The 15944-nt window shown below is 46.7% G+C and overlaps 1 protein-coding gene across 24 annotated transcripts in view; it reads left to right on the top strand.

Moving 5' to 3' along the window:
• Positions 1-15944, top strand: part of LOC142074915 (amyloid-beta A4 precursor protein-binding family A member 1-like) — a 278116-nt gene that overhangs the window by 239707 nt on the left and 22465 nt on the right. For 23 of the 24 annotated variants that reach the window (XM_075135908.1, XM_075135902.1, XM_075135907.1 and 20 more), the window contains 3 exons: positions 13970-14002; positions 14915-15001; positions 15643-15828. In XM_075135908.1, coding sequence (XP_074992009.1) covers positions 13970-14002; positions 14915-15001; positions 15643-15828 — 306 coding nt within the window. The remainder of the gene's footprint in view (positions 1-13969; positions 14003-14914; positions 15002-15642; positions 15829-15944) is intronic. The other variant, XM_075135906.1, reaches the window with a different exon arrangement.

Genomic DNA, 15944 nt, shown 5'->3' with positions numbered 1-15944 from the left:
TTTTATTAGCTCTCCTGATAACAAACCAAGGGCAGATGTAGACATACTATTTACAAAACATCATCTCCTTTGAACAGATACAAGCATAAACCTGACACCATCCCCCCCCCCCCCAAGGGTGTGCCCCCACACCCTCCAGTGGACCTGGCTTAGCAGGATAATGGACACAAAAAGCCTGAACCTTAGCTGGGGCATGCACCTCTGACACAGGCTCCCAGGAATGGTCCTCCAGGCCATACCCTGCCCAATCAATCAAATACAGCAGGGTACCCCAGGATATCCTGGAATCCAAAATAGCCCAGACGTGATATTCTCTCTGGCCCTAGACCATAATCAGAGGTGGAGGTCAAGGTTGCCGCTAGAAGGGATCTGGGTGAATGGGTTTTAACAGGGAGACGTGAACAACAGGGTGAATCTTGAGAGCACGTGGAAGCTGCGGACAAAACGCAACCAGACTAACCTGGGCCACGATTTTATATAGGCCAAGATAACGGTAGTCTAAATTAGAAAAAAACTGCACCCAATCAACATGTTCACCAGACAACCGAACACAGTCCCCAACCACAAAGTCTGGTGCTGGTCACCAACGTCTATCTGCATAGTCTTTGTAAGCAGCCTTTGCTTTTTCCAGCTGCTCTTGAAGAAGCAAATGTATATGCCGCAACCGCTCAAGGGAGACCACTCAAGGGAGTCCTCAGGGGTGTAAAAGTCAGTTCTTCGCTGGCCGAGGAGGGAGACAAGGATGCTTAGCATAGAATTACCAAGGGAATTTATTCTCTTATTATAGCTATGCGCACAGGGGTGCCCCAGCCTAATGCATGGAGGACCCCGATACAGAGGAAAGCAGGGTTTATATATGTTACAATACAGTTGTGTAGACCAATCAAATTACTCATGTTAAGGGGTGGGCTAATCAGTTACTATTGCTCACGTAATCAGTATGTAATTGTCCCATGCAGGATCAGTACATGCTTGTCCCATGCAGGTGGTATGGATGTATGTGTCAGCGGTGTGTTAATCTTCATTGTTCTAAACCAATATGTCCCGTGCAGGTGTGTGTAGGGGGGGTTATACTGGATTCTGGTCAATTGCGGTTCTGGCCATGGTTATATGCCTGGTTTTTTTTGAAAGGTAAATCTTCTATTGTTTTATCATGGGTATGGGGTGTTCTCAGCCGGTGAGAGCTAGCTTAGACCCTGAGGTAAAAGCTCATAGTCTCAGGTAGTGTTTGTACTTTTAAGGAAATCATATTGCAGTTAGCATCTTGCCTTTCACAGGGGAAACCCCCTGGACAGCCTCCAGAGTAGCAGGGTGGTCATGGGGATGAAAACCATACTGCACATAAAAAGGGGCCTGCTGAGTGGAAGAGTGGACACTGCTGTTATAGGCAAATTCTGCCAATGGTAACACAGAGACCCAGTCATCCTGATGGTAATTAATATAATAATGGAGATACTGCTGCAGGATCTGGTTCACCCACTCTGACCATTAGACTGTGGGTGATACAGGTAGGAAAGACAGAGTTGCACCCCCAGCAGGCCCATAAACCGCCTCCAGAACCGGGCAGTGAACTGGGCCCCTTGATCCATCACCATGCTAACCGGCAGGCCATGGCAGCAAAACACATGCTGCAAAAACAAATGCACAGTCTGAGGGGCTGTGGGCAGCTTCTTTAGTAGAACAAAAATAGCAGCCTTTGTAAACAAGTCCACCACCACAAGCACCTCTGTCTGCCCCTGAGACACAGGCAAGTTCACAATAAAATTAATTGAAATAATTCACCATGGCCACTCAGGAGTTGGTAAGGGATGTATTAGACCCTGCAGCCTCTGTGTCAGTTTCTTGGCCTGGGCATTAACATTTGTCGTGGTTTAACCTGGCAGGCAGCCAATACCACGCAGCCGCTCACTCACTCCCCCCACCCCCCGCAGTGGGACAGGGAGAGAATCGGAAGGGTAAGAGAGAGAAAAACTCATGGGTTGAGATAAAGAGAGTTTAATAGAACAGAAAAGGGAAAATAATAATAATAATAATGATAATGATAGAATATACAAAATGAGTGATGCACAATGCAATTGCTCACCACCCGCGCTGACCGATAACCAAGTAGCGATCGGTACTTCCTGGATCATGCCTACCACTCATATACTGAGCATGATGTCACATGGTATGGAATACCCCATTGGCCAGCTGGGCCAGCTGTCCCGGCTTTGCTCCCCCCCAGCGCCTGTTTTGTTTTGGTTTTTTTTTTAAGCTGAATGTCCTTGACTAGCGGGGTACTTAGCAACAACTGAAAACATCAGTGTGTTATCAACATTCTACTCATACTAAATCCAAAACACAGCACTAGGAAGAAATTTAACTCTATCCCAGCCAAAACCAGGACTGTATCCACACCTTATTCTATACCATTTACGTCATGCCTAGGTCTCACATTTTTCAATACATTTCAATGAATCACCAACACCTTTCTTGTCTTTATATATATATATACACACAGAGGTATGATTCCCTTAGTCTATGGGCCATCCCTCTAAAATGTCCACTGAGTTCATTTAGTCCACAACTTTGGGCTCCATCTGTCATAACAGTCTTTCAGGGCCAGAGAGATGGTGTGTGCTGTTGGACTGTTGCATGCAGAGGCCAGTTCTCATTTCAGTATTGCTGCGCTCGTCCGGTTCTATAATCGTTGCACTTTGCTCAGTTTCATTGGAATTAGTTCATTCTTCATTAATCTGGGTGATTTTTACTGCTATACAATTGATAGCAACCACAGAAATAATGATATGCAATATCATATAACAATTAACATCATACAATTCAGTTCATTGGCTATTTTCACCCAAAATCAAATCCCCTTGAGGTACACACCCGACTTCCCCATCCTTTCGCATCACCCACCAAGTGCACCCAGGTCCTTGAGCAAAAGCAATCCCACGGATGGGTTTTCCCTTGCCAGAGGCAGGAGTAACCCAGACTGTCTTCCCCAGCATATTTCTTATGTGCACGACAGGGACTTTATCCCCCTCTACAGTACATAAGAGTTTTGATTGGGCAGGGCCAGCTCGATTGAAAGATCCCCTGGTATTGACTAACCAGGTGGCTTTTGCTAAATGTGTATCCCAATGCTTGAATGTCCCACCACCCATTGCTCTCAGTGTTGTCTTTAGCAGTCCATGGTATCGTTCGATTTTTCTGGAGGCTGGTGCATGGTAGGGGATGTGATAGACCCACTCAATGCCATGCTCTTTGGCCCAGGTGTCTATGAGGGTGTTTCGGAAGTGAGTCCCGTTGTCTGACTCAATTCTTTCTGGGGTGCCATGTCGCCATAGGACTTGTTTTTCAAGGCCCAGGATGGTGTACGGGCAGTGGCATGGGGCACAGGGTATGTTTCCAGCCATCCTGTGGTTACTTCTACCATGGTGAGCACATAGCGCTTGCCTTGTCGGGTTTGTGGGAGTGTGATATAATCAATCTGCCAGGTCTCCCCATATTTATATTTCAGCCATCGTCCTCCATACCAAAGAGGCTTTACTCGCTTGGCTTGCAGCGCATGTTTCACATTCATGGATAACCTGTGCAATAGCGTCCATGGTCAAGTCCACCCCTCGATCACGAGCCCATCTATATGTTGCATCTCTTCCTTGATGACCTGAGGCGTCATGGGCCCACCAAGCTATAAATAATTCACCCTTATGTTGCCAGTCCAGATCCACCTGAGCCACTTCAATCTTAGCAGCCTGGTCCACCTGCTGGTTGTGTTGATGTTCTTCAGTGGCCCGACTCCTGGGTATGTGAGCATCTACGTGACGTACTCTACCCGGGCAGCAATATCTTGCCACAATGCGGCAGCCCAGATGGGTTTACCTCTGCGCTGCCAGTTGTTCTGCTTCCACTGCTGCAACCACCCCCACAGGGCATTTGCCACCATCCATGAGTCAGTATAGAGATAAAGTACTGGCCATTTTTCTCATTCAGCAATGTTCAAGGCCAGCTGGATGGCTTTCACCTCTGCAAACTGACTCGATCCACCTTCTCCTTCAGCAGTTTCTGCAACTTGGCGTATAGGACTCCATACGGCAGCTTTCCACCTCCGATGCTTTCCCACAAGGCGACAGGACCCATCAGTGAACAGGGCATATTGCTTCTCATTTTCTGGTAGTTTATTATACAGTGGGGCCTCTTCAGCACGCGTCACCTCCTCCTCTGGGGATATTCCACAATCTTTGCCTTCTGGCCAGTTCGTGATCACCTCCAAGATTCCTGGGCGACTGGGATTTCCTATTCGGGCCCGTTGTGTGATCAGTGCGACCCACTTACTCCACGTAGCATCGGTTGCATGATGTGTAGAGGGGACCCTCCCTTTGAACATCCAGCCCAGCACCGGCAGTCGGGGTGCCAGGAGGAGCTGTGCTTCAATACCAACCACTTCCGAAGCAGCTCAAATGCCTTCATATGCTGCCAATATCTCTTTCTCAGTTGGAGTGTAGCGGGCCTCGGATCCTCTGTATCCCCGACTCCAGAACCCTAAGGGTCGAACTCGAGTCTCCCCTGGTGCTTTCTGCCAGAGGCTCCAGGTAGGACCATTCTCCCCGGCTGCGGAGTAGAGCACATTCCTTACATCTTGTCCTGCCCGGACTGGCCCAAGGGCTACTGCCTGAACTATCTCCTGTTTAATTTGTTCAAAGGCTTGTCGTTGCTCAGGGCCCCATTTGAAGTCGTTCTTCTTCCTGGTCACGTGATAGAGAGGGCTTACGATCTGACTGTAATCTGGAATATGCATTCTCCAAAAGCCCACAACGCCTAAGAAAGCTTGTGTTTCCTTTTTGTTAGTTGGTGGGGACATGGCTGTTATTTTGTTGATCACATCCGTTGGGATCTGATGACGTCCATCTTGCCATTTTATTCCTAAAAACTGGATCTCCTGTGCAGGTCCCTTGACCTTATTTTGTTTTATGGCAAAGCCGGCCTTCAGAAGGATTTGGACTATTCTCTCCCCTTTCTCAAAAACTTCCTCTGCTGTGTTGCCCCACACGATGATGTCATCAATGTACTGCAGGTGTTCCGGAGCCTCACCCTGTTCCAGTGCGGTGTGGATCAGTCCATGGCAAATGGTAGGGCTGTGTTTCCACCCCTGGGGCAGTCGATTCCAGGTGTACTGGACGCCCCTCCAAGTGAAAGCAAACTGTGGCCTGCACTCTGCTGCCAAAGGGATGGAGAAGAATGCATTAGCGATGTCAATGGTGGCGTACCACTTGGCTGCCTTTGACTCCAGTTCGTATTGAAGTTCTAGCATGTCCGGCACGGCAGCACTCAGTGGTGGCGTGACTTCGTTCAGGCCACGGTAGTCTACTGTTAGTCTCCACTCTCCATTAGACTTTCGCACTGGCCATATGGGACTGTTGAAGGGTGAGTGAGTCTTGCTGATCACTCCTTGGCTCTCCAGTCGAGGAATCAGCTCATGGATGGGAATCAGGGACTTTCGGTTGGTGCGGTATTGCTGCCAGTGCACTGTTGTGGTAGCGATTGGTACCTGTTGTTCTTCAACTCTCAGCAACCCCACAACAGAAGGGTCCTCTGAGAGACCGGGAAGGTGGACAGCTGTTTAATTTCCTCCGTCTCCAAGGCAGCTATACCAAAAGCCCACCGGTACCCTTTTGGGTCCTTGAATACCCTTCTCCTGAGGTAGTCTATGCCAAGGATGCACGGAGCCTCTGGGCCAGTCACAACGGGGTGCTTCTGCCACTCATTCCCGGTCAGGCTCACTTCGGCCTCCAATACAGTTAACTCTCGGGATCCCCCTGTCACTCCAGAAATACAAACGGGTTCTGCCCCTTCATAGCTTCATGGCATCAGGGTACACTGTGCACCGGTGTCTACGAGAGCCTTATACTCCTGTGGGTCTGATGTGCCAGGCCATCGAATCCACACAGTCCAGTAAACCCGGTTGTCCCTTTCCTCCACCTGGCTGGAGGCAGGGCCCCTCTAGTCCTGGTCATAGTATCCATCTCTCACTTCTTGCAAACGCGAGTCAAGAATTCCTTCATTACAATCCAAAGTAAGATCAGCCCTTCTACTCTGTCTGGGGAACTGTTCATTGGAAACTGGACCGTCGTGAGACAGGTTTTGTCTGACAACTGGAGTAGCATTTTTCCTGGGAGAACCCCCTTGTGTGATTGTTTTTCCTTGCAACTCACGTACCCGTGCCTCTAGGGTCAAGGTAGGTTTTCCATCCCACTGCCTCATGTCCTCTCCGTGGTCACGCAGGTAAAACCACAGGGTGCCCCGTGGTATGTACTTTCTATATCCTGTCTCTTGAGCAGAAAAACACTGACTCCTAATGGCTGAGATACTGGTCCGTACAGGTGGAGAACAGGATATATCCTCTTTGAGTTGCTGCACCTCCCGGGACAGCTTCTCCACAGCCGAGACAAGGGAGGAGGAGATAGTTTCTTCGAAATCTCGGAGTCTGCCAGCCACGGCATCCACCTTTGGTGCTTCTTCTTCTTTCCAGGATAGTGCTGCCAACGAACTGGTGTGCGACGCTGGTGCGCTCCATACCAACTTCTGCCACATGGGTCGCGTGCACTGGACGTCATCTGGATCTTTGGGCGTTTGGTCGTTGTCCAGGTCACTATAAACCACCTCCAGCACGCCTAATTCTCTCAGGTACTGGATACCTCTCTCCATGGTGGTCCATTTGCTTGGGCGATATATAACATCTTCCTTGAAGGGATACCTTTCCTTCACGCCTGACAGCAGTCGCCTCCAGAGGCTGAGGGCTTGTGCCCCTTTTCCAATCACTTTGTCAATGCCCCCTTCCCTAGCGAGGGATCCCAGCTGTTTGGCTTCCTTCCCCTCTAATTCCAGGCTACTGGCCCCATTATCCCAGCATCGGAGCAGCCAGGTAACAATATGCTCGCCTGGACGACGGCTGAAATCTTTCCGCATATCTCGCAACTCACTCAGGGATAGGGATCGGGTGGTTTCCGTCTCATTTATGAGTTCTTCCTCTTCCTCCTGCCCTCCTCGTGATGGCCCTGCTTTTCCATCATCCCTTTCTAAACGACCTGACTTTCGCTTCCAAGATTTCTTCTTCTGTATAGGGGCGACAGATACCAGCAAGGGTTGGTCCTCTGGTTCAGCCGCAGTGCCCGTCGCAGGGGTTGGAGTAGCCGCAGTGCCCGTCGTTTTCTCATCAGATCCGGAGACCTTTTCTCCCCCTTGAGGGTTCTGAATAGTGTTGAACAGGGCTCGGTAGGCATGGGCCAGGCCCCAGCACTTTGCAGTGATTTGTGTTTCTCTGGAATTGCCAGGGTGACAGCATGCTTTCTCCAAATATTTTACTAGTTTTTCAGGATTCTGCACTTGTTCAGGAGTGAAGCTCCAAGACATTGGAGGTGACCACTCTCCTAGGCACTTGCCCATGCTATCCCACACACCCTGCCACTCATGACTATCCAGCCTCGGGGCAGATCTCTGGGTGGTATTCTTAAATAGTTGTTTAACCTTAAACAAGGCCTGAAACACATTCAGGAGACTTAGCAATAGGAACACGCTGGTTTGAACATCCCAAGGATATTCAAAATCCTCAAGAGCTGTTGTAATCAGCCTGGAGGAGAAGGGGAAGGTAAAGGAAGCTGTCTCCCCCATAAATTGGCTCTCTGAGGTGAAGACGTAAAAAGTATAATTATTAATAGTTTCCAAAAGATAGCTTCTAAAAAACAGGAATGATGGCAGTGCTGAGTCTCCTGATCAATAATTTTATCATAACATAAAGCCAGGTCACACAGTATAGCAAAGTGATGACCTTAATCCATTTCCCAGAGATGACCAACCCCACATACAAACTGATAATCAGCAGTATAGACAGCCAGTAAGGTGCTACAGACCAAAACTCCAAGAACAGATCCAACAACTCTGAGAGCAAATAAACCAACATTGTGACCAGCGACTACTAAACCGATATAATGAATGCTTATAACAAATTTGTTTTAATTTTTTAATTTGTTTTTAACCCGTCAGATGTGTCGTTATCTCAACCCTTCGTGCCCCACGTTGGGCGCCAAAAAAGGACTGTCGTGGTTTAACCTGACAGGCAGCCAATACCACGCAGCTGCTCACTCACTCCCCCCCAGTGGGATGGGGAGAGAATCAGAAGGGTAAGAGTGAGAAAAACTCGTGGGTTGAGATAAAGAGAGTTTAACAGAACAGAAAAGGGAAAATAGTAATAATAATAATGATAATGATAGAATATACAAAAATGAGTGATGCACAATGTAATTGCTCACCACCCGCGCTGACTGATAACCAAGTAGCGATCGGTACTTCCTGGAACATGCCTACCACTCATATACTGAGCATGACGTCACATGGTATGGAATACCCCATTGGCCAGCTGGGCCAGCTGTCCCAGCTTTGCTCCCCCCCAGCGTCTGTTTTGTTTTGGTTTTGTTTTTTAAGCTGAATGTCCTTGACTAGCGGGGTACTTAGCAACAACTGAAACCATCAGTGTGTTATCAACATTCTTCTCATACTAAATCCAAAACACAGCACTAGGAAGAAATTTAACTCTATCCCAGCCGAAACCAGGACACATTGCAAGCAAGAACATAGCTCGTGACATCTGCATGCTCAATAAGCCACCAGTACATCTGCATGACTCGAAGCAGAGTCTTCCAATGACCACCATGCCCTGCTGTCAGCATGTGATGACAGTGCTGTAGGAACTGTGTGTGCAGTGGACCAGCAGGGATATACGGCTGCTCATCATGATACAGACAACCATCCTTCTCCTGCAGATTCTGTGAAGTATCCCCTGCCTGAAACTGCACGACCAAAGAATCACCAACCATTGCCCGATGCACAGAACTTAAAAAGGCATGGACCAGCATGGATGCAACAAAATTTCGTAGAGAGAAAAAATGACATGGGGGTGGATCTGCCTCAGCAGCTCCTGCTGGGGCTTCCTGACATGACAGGGTATCCACCCTACCTTTCTGTTTGCCCAGTCTGTAGGTGATATTAAACGGAAACTGAGAGAAAAATTGCCCAACAAGTCAACTGGGGAGAGAGGCACTTCAGGTTCCTAAAACATTCCAGATTTCAGTAGTCAGTCAGTACCAAAGCAGGCTTGGCAGGACCCACGAGAAGGTGCCTCCACTCACCAAACACCTCATGGATGGCCAACAACTCTCCCAGATATCATAATTCCTCTCTGCAGCAGTCAACTGGCAGAAGAAATAGGCACAAGGATGAAGCTGTCCATCCGATGGACCACGCTGAGAAAGTACCTCCCCAATGGAATGGGCAGAAGCATCCACCTCCAATACAAAAGGATGACTCGTATCTGGGTGGGCCAAAACCTGGGCTGTCATAAATGTCTGCTTCAAGTCATCAAAGGCCCCCTGAACCTCAAGCGTCCACTAAAAAGGGACACACTTAGGAGTCAGTGCTGTGAGCAGAGCAACCTTTTGAGCAAAATTCCAAATAAAACGTTGATAAAAATTGGCAAAGCTCAAAAAGCGCTGCACGTCACACACCATTGAGGGAGCCTGCCAATGAAGAACAGTGTCAATCTTCATGTCCATGCTCATGCCTCAGGGCCTATCGAGTACCCCGAGACGTCCATACACTGTTGGAAGAAGGCACGCTTCTCCAGCTTGGCATAAAGGTGATGGCAGTAAAGGTGGGAGAGAACCTCCCAAACATGAACAACATGTTCCGCCCATGTGGTCAAGTAAACTAAAATGTCATCCAGATATGCAATGACATAACTGTCCAACAAATCACAGAAGACATCGTTCACAAAGTGCTGAAAGGTGGCAGGGGCACTACACAGGCCAACAGGCATCACACTACTCAAAATGGCCGTACTTGCAAACAAAGGCAGTTTTCCACTCATCACCCCAACGAACACAAATAAGATTTATAAGCCCCTCTCAGATCCAGTTTAGTAAACCAGCACGCCCACTGCAAACACTCCAGTTGCAAAACAGCTCAGGAATGAGGGGCAAGGGCTACCAGTTCTTGACGGTAATATTATTCAGTCCCCAGTAGTCCACACATGGCCTCAAGTCTCCATCTTTCTCCATACAGCTATGGCATCATACAATTCAAATCATGGGTTATTTTCCCCCAAGGTTAAATTTCCTTGAGGTACACATTGGATTTCCCCATCCTTCCGCATTACCTACCAAGTGCACTTGGGTCTCTGAGCAAAATGAGTAACCCATGCTGTCTTTCCCAGACAGTTCCTTATGTGCAGTATGGGGACCTTATCTCCTTCCGCAGTAGGTAGGGGTTTTGTTTGCACAGGGCCAGGTCAGTTAACAGATCCTCTAGTGTTAACCAGCCACGTGGCTTCTGCTAAATTTGCATCCCAGTGCTTGAATGTCCCAGCACCCATGGCTCTCAGTATAGGTTTTAATAGTCCATTGTATCGTTCAGTCTTCCCAGAGGCTGGTGCGTGATAGGGGATGTGATACACCCAATCAATACCATGTTCCTTGGCCCAGGTGTCTATGAGGTTGTTTAGGAAAATGAGTCCCGTTGTCTGACTCAATTCTTTCTGGGATGCTGTGCTACCACAGACCATGCTTTTCAAGGCTCAGGATGGTGTTTTGGGTGGTGGTATGGGTTACAACAATTTAAAGGTATATCCATTACAATTTCCACCCCATCACCAGTAGTCCACACATGGCCTCAAGTCTCCATCCTTCTTCTTTACAAAAAATACAGGGGCACCAAGGGGTGGAGTATTGAATAAAACCCTGGGCTAAGCCATCCTCACTATAAGCCTTCAAGGCCACCACCTCTGGCTGTGACAGAGGATAGATATGACCCAAGGGGAGAGGAGAGTCTGGTAACAGCGCGATAAAACAATCATACACCTGATGGGGGGCGGAGGATAAGGTCGCTACTTGCTTTTTCTCAAAGACGTCCAAAAATCCCTAAATTCTGGCAGCAGCGCCCCCAACAGGCCAGCAGATGGCTCGGGGTGTTGACGCTGCTGGCACGGGACACCCAGCAGGCACTAGCGCCTGCCTGGAACCCTGGCCAACTACCGCCGCCAGAGCCCACTGTACCCCGCCGGCTGCAGCGGGAGGGGGGAGAGCAGCAGCAGCCCCCGCCTCAACGGCAGGAAGGTAAATTCATCTCTGTGCCCAACAAACCATCGGATTGTGCCGGACTAACCAAGGCGTGCCCAGGATGACTGGATAAAAGGGCATAGAAAGGACAGAAAAAGAAATAAACTCTCAGCATCCTGGGGCGACAGAGAGCTGCAGAAGTGGGGTCTGCCACTCAGTGGTAACGCCCCTGTGGCGGGTTTCCCCTCAGTTTCCTGATTCCAAAATGGCGGGTGATGAAAGGGGTGATTCAGAAAACAGCAGAAAATCCCAACTGTCCCCGAAGGTAGCCAAACCAACCATCTCCTCTGCTGAGTCCTCAGCAGGGAGAGAAGGGGACTGGGCAAACCCTGCCCTGATTTGCATCGGTTCCCCCACCGCCGCACCGCAAGCAGCAGAGCCAGGGCTGGTAAAGCGGACTCGGGGAGCGGCCACACGGGCCCCGGCCCTGGCACCGCTAGCATGGCACCTGCCAGAGAGGGCCGCCAGGGGGAGCGGGGGCCCGAAGCCGGAGCAGAACCAGGCAAGCACAGGAGTTACGCCCCTTCAGACGCATGTTTAATGGTAGCCTTCAAATCTCCCAGCACCAACCTTTGGGCTACCTCTCTACAGACATCGCCGGCCAGGCCATGAATATAGAGGAGTAACAAAGAGTCACCCCCTCAATTCAGCTCCGACAACATGCGGATTGACATAGAATCATAGAATCATAGCATCATTTAGGTTGGAAAAGACCTTTAAGATCGTCGAGTCCAACCGTTAACCTAACACTGCCAAGTCCACTGCTAAACCATGGCCTTAAGTGCCACATCTACACGTCTTTTAAATACTTCCAGGGATGGTGACTCCACCACTTCCCTGGGCAGCCTGTTCCAATGCTTGACAACCCTTTCAGTGAAGAAATTTTTCCTAATATCCAATCTAAACCTCCCTTGGCGCAACTTGAGGCCATTTCCTCTCGTCCTATCGCTTCGTTGCCCTTCTCTTGGATTATGGGGGTTTATCCTGCTCGCTGTCCCTGTCTTCCAGCTCAGGGGTCTGAGTGGCCTGAGGATAACTGGTCTGACTATTAAAGACTGAGGCAAAGAAGGCGTCCCCCTGTACTCGGCACTGGTGAGGCCGCACCTCGAATACTGTGTTCCGTTTTCGGCCCCTCACTACAAGAAGGACATTGAGGTGCTGGAGCGTGTCCAGAGAAGGGCAACGAAGCTGGTGAAGGGCCTGGAGCACAAGTCTTGTGAGGAGCGGCTGAGGGAACTGGGGTTGTTTAGCCTGGAGAAGAGGAGGCTGAGGGGAGACCTCATCGCGCTCTACAACTACCTGAAAGGAGGTTGTAGTGAGGTGGGTGTTGGTCTCTTCTCCCAAGTAACCTGCGATAGGATGAGAGGAAATGGCCTCAAGTTGCGCCAAGGGAGGTTTAGATTGGACATTAGGAAAAATTTCTTTACTGAAAGAGTGGTCAGGCCTTGGAACAGGCTGCCCAGGGAAGTGGTTGAGTCACCATCCCTGGAAGTATTTCAAAGACGTGTAGATGAGGCGCTTAGGGACATGGTTTAGTGGGCATGGTCGTGTTGGGTTGATGGTTGGACTCGATGATCTTAGAGGTCTTTTCCAACCTTAATGATTCTATGATTCTATGATTCTATGATTCAACTTTACTATTATTCTTTCTTTTTCGGTAATAATTAGATCCAGACTAATAATGGTTAGACTGTTAAGACTTCAATTATACTAACAATAAATTCTTGAAAATATATATATTAAAAAAAAGGTGTGCTTCCTCTTTGACCGTAAACAAGATTTTGAGCTTAATAGGCCTTGGCATAATAGGCCCTTGCCCCCTCACAGAACATCTGTTAACTCAATTATCTAAGAAGAGATGTTCATGTTGGAAGTAAAAAGGATATCTGCCAGCAGGATGAATCTTGCATTTCTTCATAAGCAGGTCGATAAGTTCAGGTCTTCAGAGTCCTTGGGTTTATATTTAAACCAACTGCAAAGCAATAGAATGGCAATGATGCTTATTTTCAGTCATTATTGTTGTCACAGTAATAGTACATAAGAGGTTTTCATGGGATTAGGATGAAATATCTTTGGGTATAAAGCAGTTAGAGTTACAGTAATACTGCTTCATGATAAGAGACAATTTCAGGTGTTTATGAAGTATATTATCTTCCCCATTCTTGGAAGAATGTGATGGTATAGAAATATCCTTATGAAGGTGTCACAGAAAAACCTGGTCTCCAAATGCATGGGTATATTTGCATAGGAGGAGATGTAGTTGGGGGCAGAAGGGTTCAGTCAGATATAACTACTTTTTTTTTCCCAGGAAAATTTAACATATTTCTGTGTTTGGGATTAAAGATTGCATGCTTTGGGATTTATGATTCCATGTGTGTGTGAGATCATTAAGCAGTTTGTATTTAAATTCTTTAAATCTGAGAAAGTTGGAATAATAATGGGTGGGATTCTTTTCTTGCATCTTATGCTGACTTTACTTTGGAGGAGCCACTCTCAATTTGTACTGCTGTAAATGAGGAAAGGCTCTTGGAGAGTGGGGGAGGAAACTGTTCCTTCAGAGTAATGTTTAAATGGGGAAAAAAATCCTTTTATATACTCTCCTGGTGCAGATCTCTCTTCATTTTTAAAAAACTATTAAACGTGAAACTTTTTTTTCTTAAACCAAAGAGAAAAGGAGTAAATTAATCTAAGTAGAGACTAATCCAGAACAACTAATAGATTGAGCCCTGGCATTAGTGTATAGATTCCTGTTTGACTTAAGAGTCTTTGCAAGTTCTTCTCTAACTATTTTCCATCTCTGTTTATTACATGCTAAACAGATGGCCCAGAAATTAGCCAAAGGCAGGAAGAAGGTGCAGTAAAACCACCATCAGCTTGATGTTATGTCTGTTCTTTTGTTTGCTTTGTTGGGTTTTTTTGCCTTTTTATTTTGTGCTTTTCTTTTCTGCATCCAGCAAGTTTTTTTTAGGTTTATTTCTGAGCTACCATGTCAGTTAACATTTCTCAGAAATCAATTGCCTGATTGGCCATCATTAGCCATTGCTTATCATTAGCAATTTTGTGTTAGAAATAGGGTAAAGATTGGACTTATCAAAGGGATACAGGTAGTACCGAAAACGCATACCAAAGAAATAGGACTGATGTGTCAAAGGTTTTGTTCTGTAAACTGGCAAAGTAAAAAAAAAGTGCTTTTTTATTCCTCTATAGAGAGTGTTTTGCTTGATTCACAGCTGTGTCAAATAAAGGAAAAAAGTATAGAGACACAATTATATGCTGACTGACTCATATTTTAGTAATATGTTATGATTATGGAGTTCTTAAATAGTTATCAGATTTTTTAAAAGGCACTTAAAATTGCAAGCATTTGCTTTTTGTTTACAAAGGTACGGCTTCTGGAGGGACTTAGCGCGTTAATAGCATATTGTCTGACTGTGAAGACCCTCTTGCCAGAACTGTACTATAAGTTATTTAAAACTGCACCTGTGGTACACATTTTTCCATTATTCTGAGCAGTCACTGTTGTTAAGCCCCTGTATGGGAAGGGAGGTCAGAGTGGTTTTTATGGGATTAAAAATTTTACAAATTACATCTAACCCACTTTCATATCTAATACAGGGTTTCCATATCTTTTTGTTTATCTTTAGCTTCTGCAATCTAATACTTTGTTTTGAATTGCTGTTCTGGTGACTGTGTCTTGTTTGTGTTCTAATATCATTATTAAGGGTGTTACCTAATGTTATTGACTCTATTCCATTTATTTGCAGGCTCCAGAAGGTGAATCTCAACCCGTGACTGAAGTGGACCTCTTCATTTCTACACAGAGAATAAAAGTATTGAATGCAGACACACAGGTATGGACAAAGAAGCACCTTTGCCAGGTCAGGCCTCGTCAGTGTTATAGTAATAGTCCTTTGAAAAAGACCTTCATCTACCTGCCAAAATTTGACTTTCAGGGAGTGCTGGCTCTTATAGTTCCCTCCAAGACTTCCTGGTCAGAAATCTATGCTCAAGAACCACATCACACATGGAATTAATCAGAGTTGTCTGACTGATTTGGCAGGTATGCTAATTGCAGTCAGCCCAAAAGATAAGAAGCTTTGTTCACATTATACAGCATTCTAGGCGGTCTAGTACTATAATATGACAAGTACCAATTGTCCCCAGACAAGCCTAAAGTATTTTGTTGTGATAACTAACTTGAAGTCCTTAGTCCTCAGCATGTTGTGTGTGTTCAGGCCAAGATACCCAAGTCTTTGTGTTCTTTTCCACAGTAACTTTCATTTTCAAAATGTGCTTTTTTTTGGTTTGCTTTTTTTGAAAGTGAGGCTGTTGGTTCCTCTTGGCACCTCCTTTCATACAGGAGACTTTTTTCCTTTTTGTAGACTTTACTTAATAAAGGTGTCATACTGCCATTAATCTCTCTATAAAACACCAAAAGTGCAATAAGAATTTGCTTAAAACAGCATCTGATGCCATTTTTTCTATCCTCCAGGAAACTATGATGGATCATCCTCTGAGGACCATTTCTTACATTGCGGATATAGGGAATATAGTTGTTCTGATGGCTCGTAGACGAATGCCGCGATCAAATTCCCAGGACAATGTGGAAGCATCTCACCCCTCCCAAGATGGAAAAAGGCAATACAAAATGATTTGCCACGTCTTCGAGTCTGAGGATGTAAGGATTTTTTTTATCTTGTGATTTTTCTAGGAGGTAAAACATGAGCACATCCTGACAGGCTTGAAAGTCTATAGCAAATGGTCCTGTGTAGCTTGTTTATTAATTGCATAAAA

This window comes from Calonectris borealis, chromosome W, assembly GCF_964195595.1.
Source record: "Calonectris borealis chromosome W, bCalBor7.hap1.2, whole genome shotgun sequence".
Classification (NCBI taxonomy): Eukaryota; Metazoa; Chordata; class Aves; order Procellariiformes; family Procellariidae; genus Calonectris; species Calonectris borealis.
The sequence above is the reverse complement of the archived record's forward strand: the minus strand, read 5'-3'. Positions and strand labels throughout refer to the sequence as shown.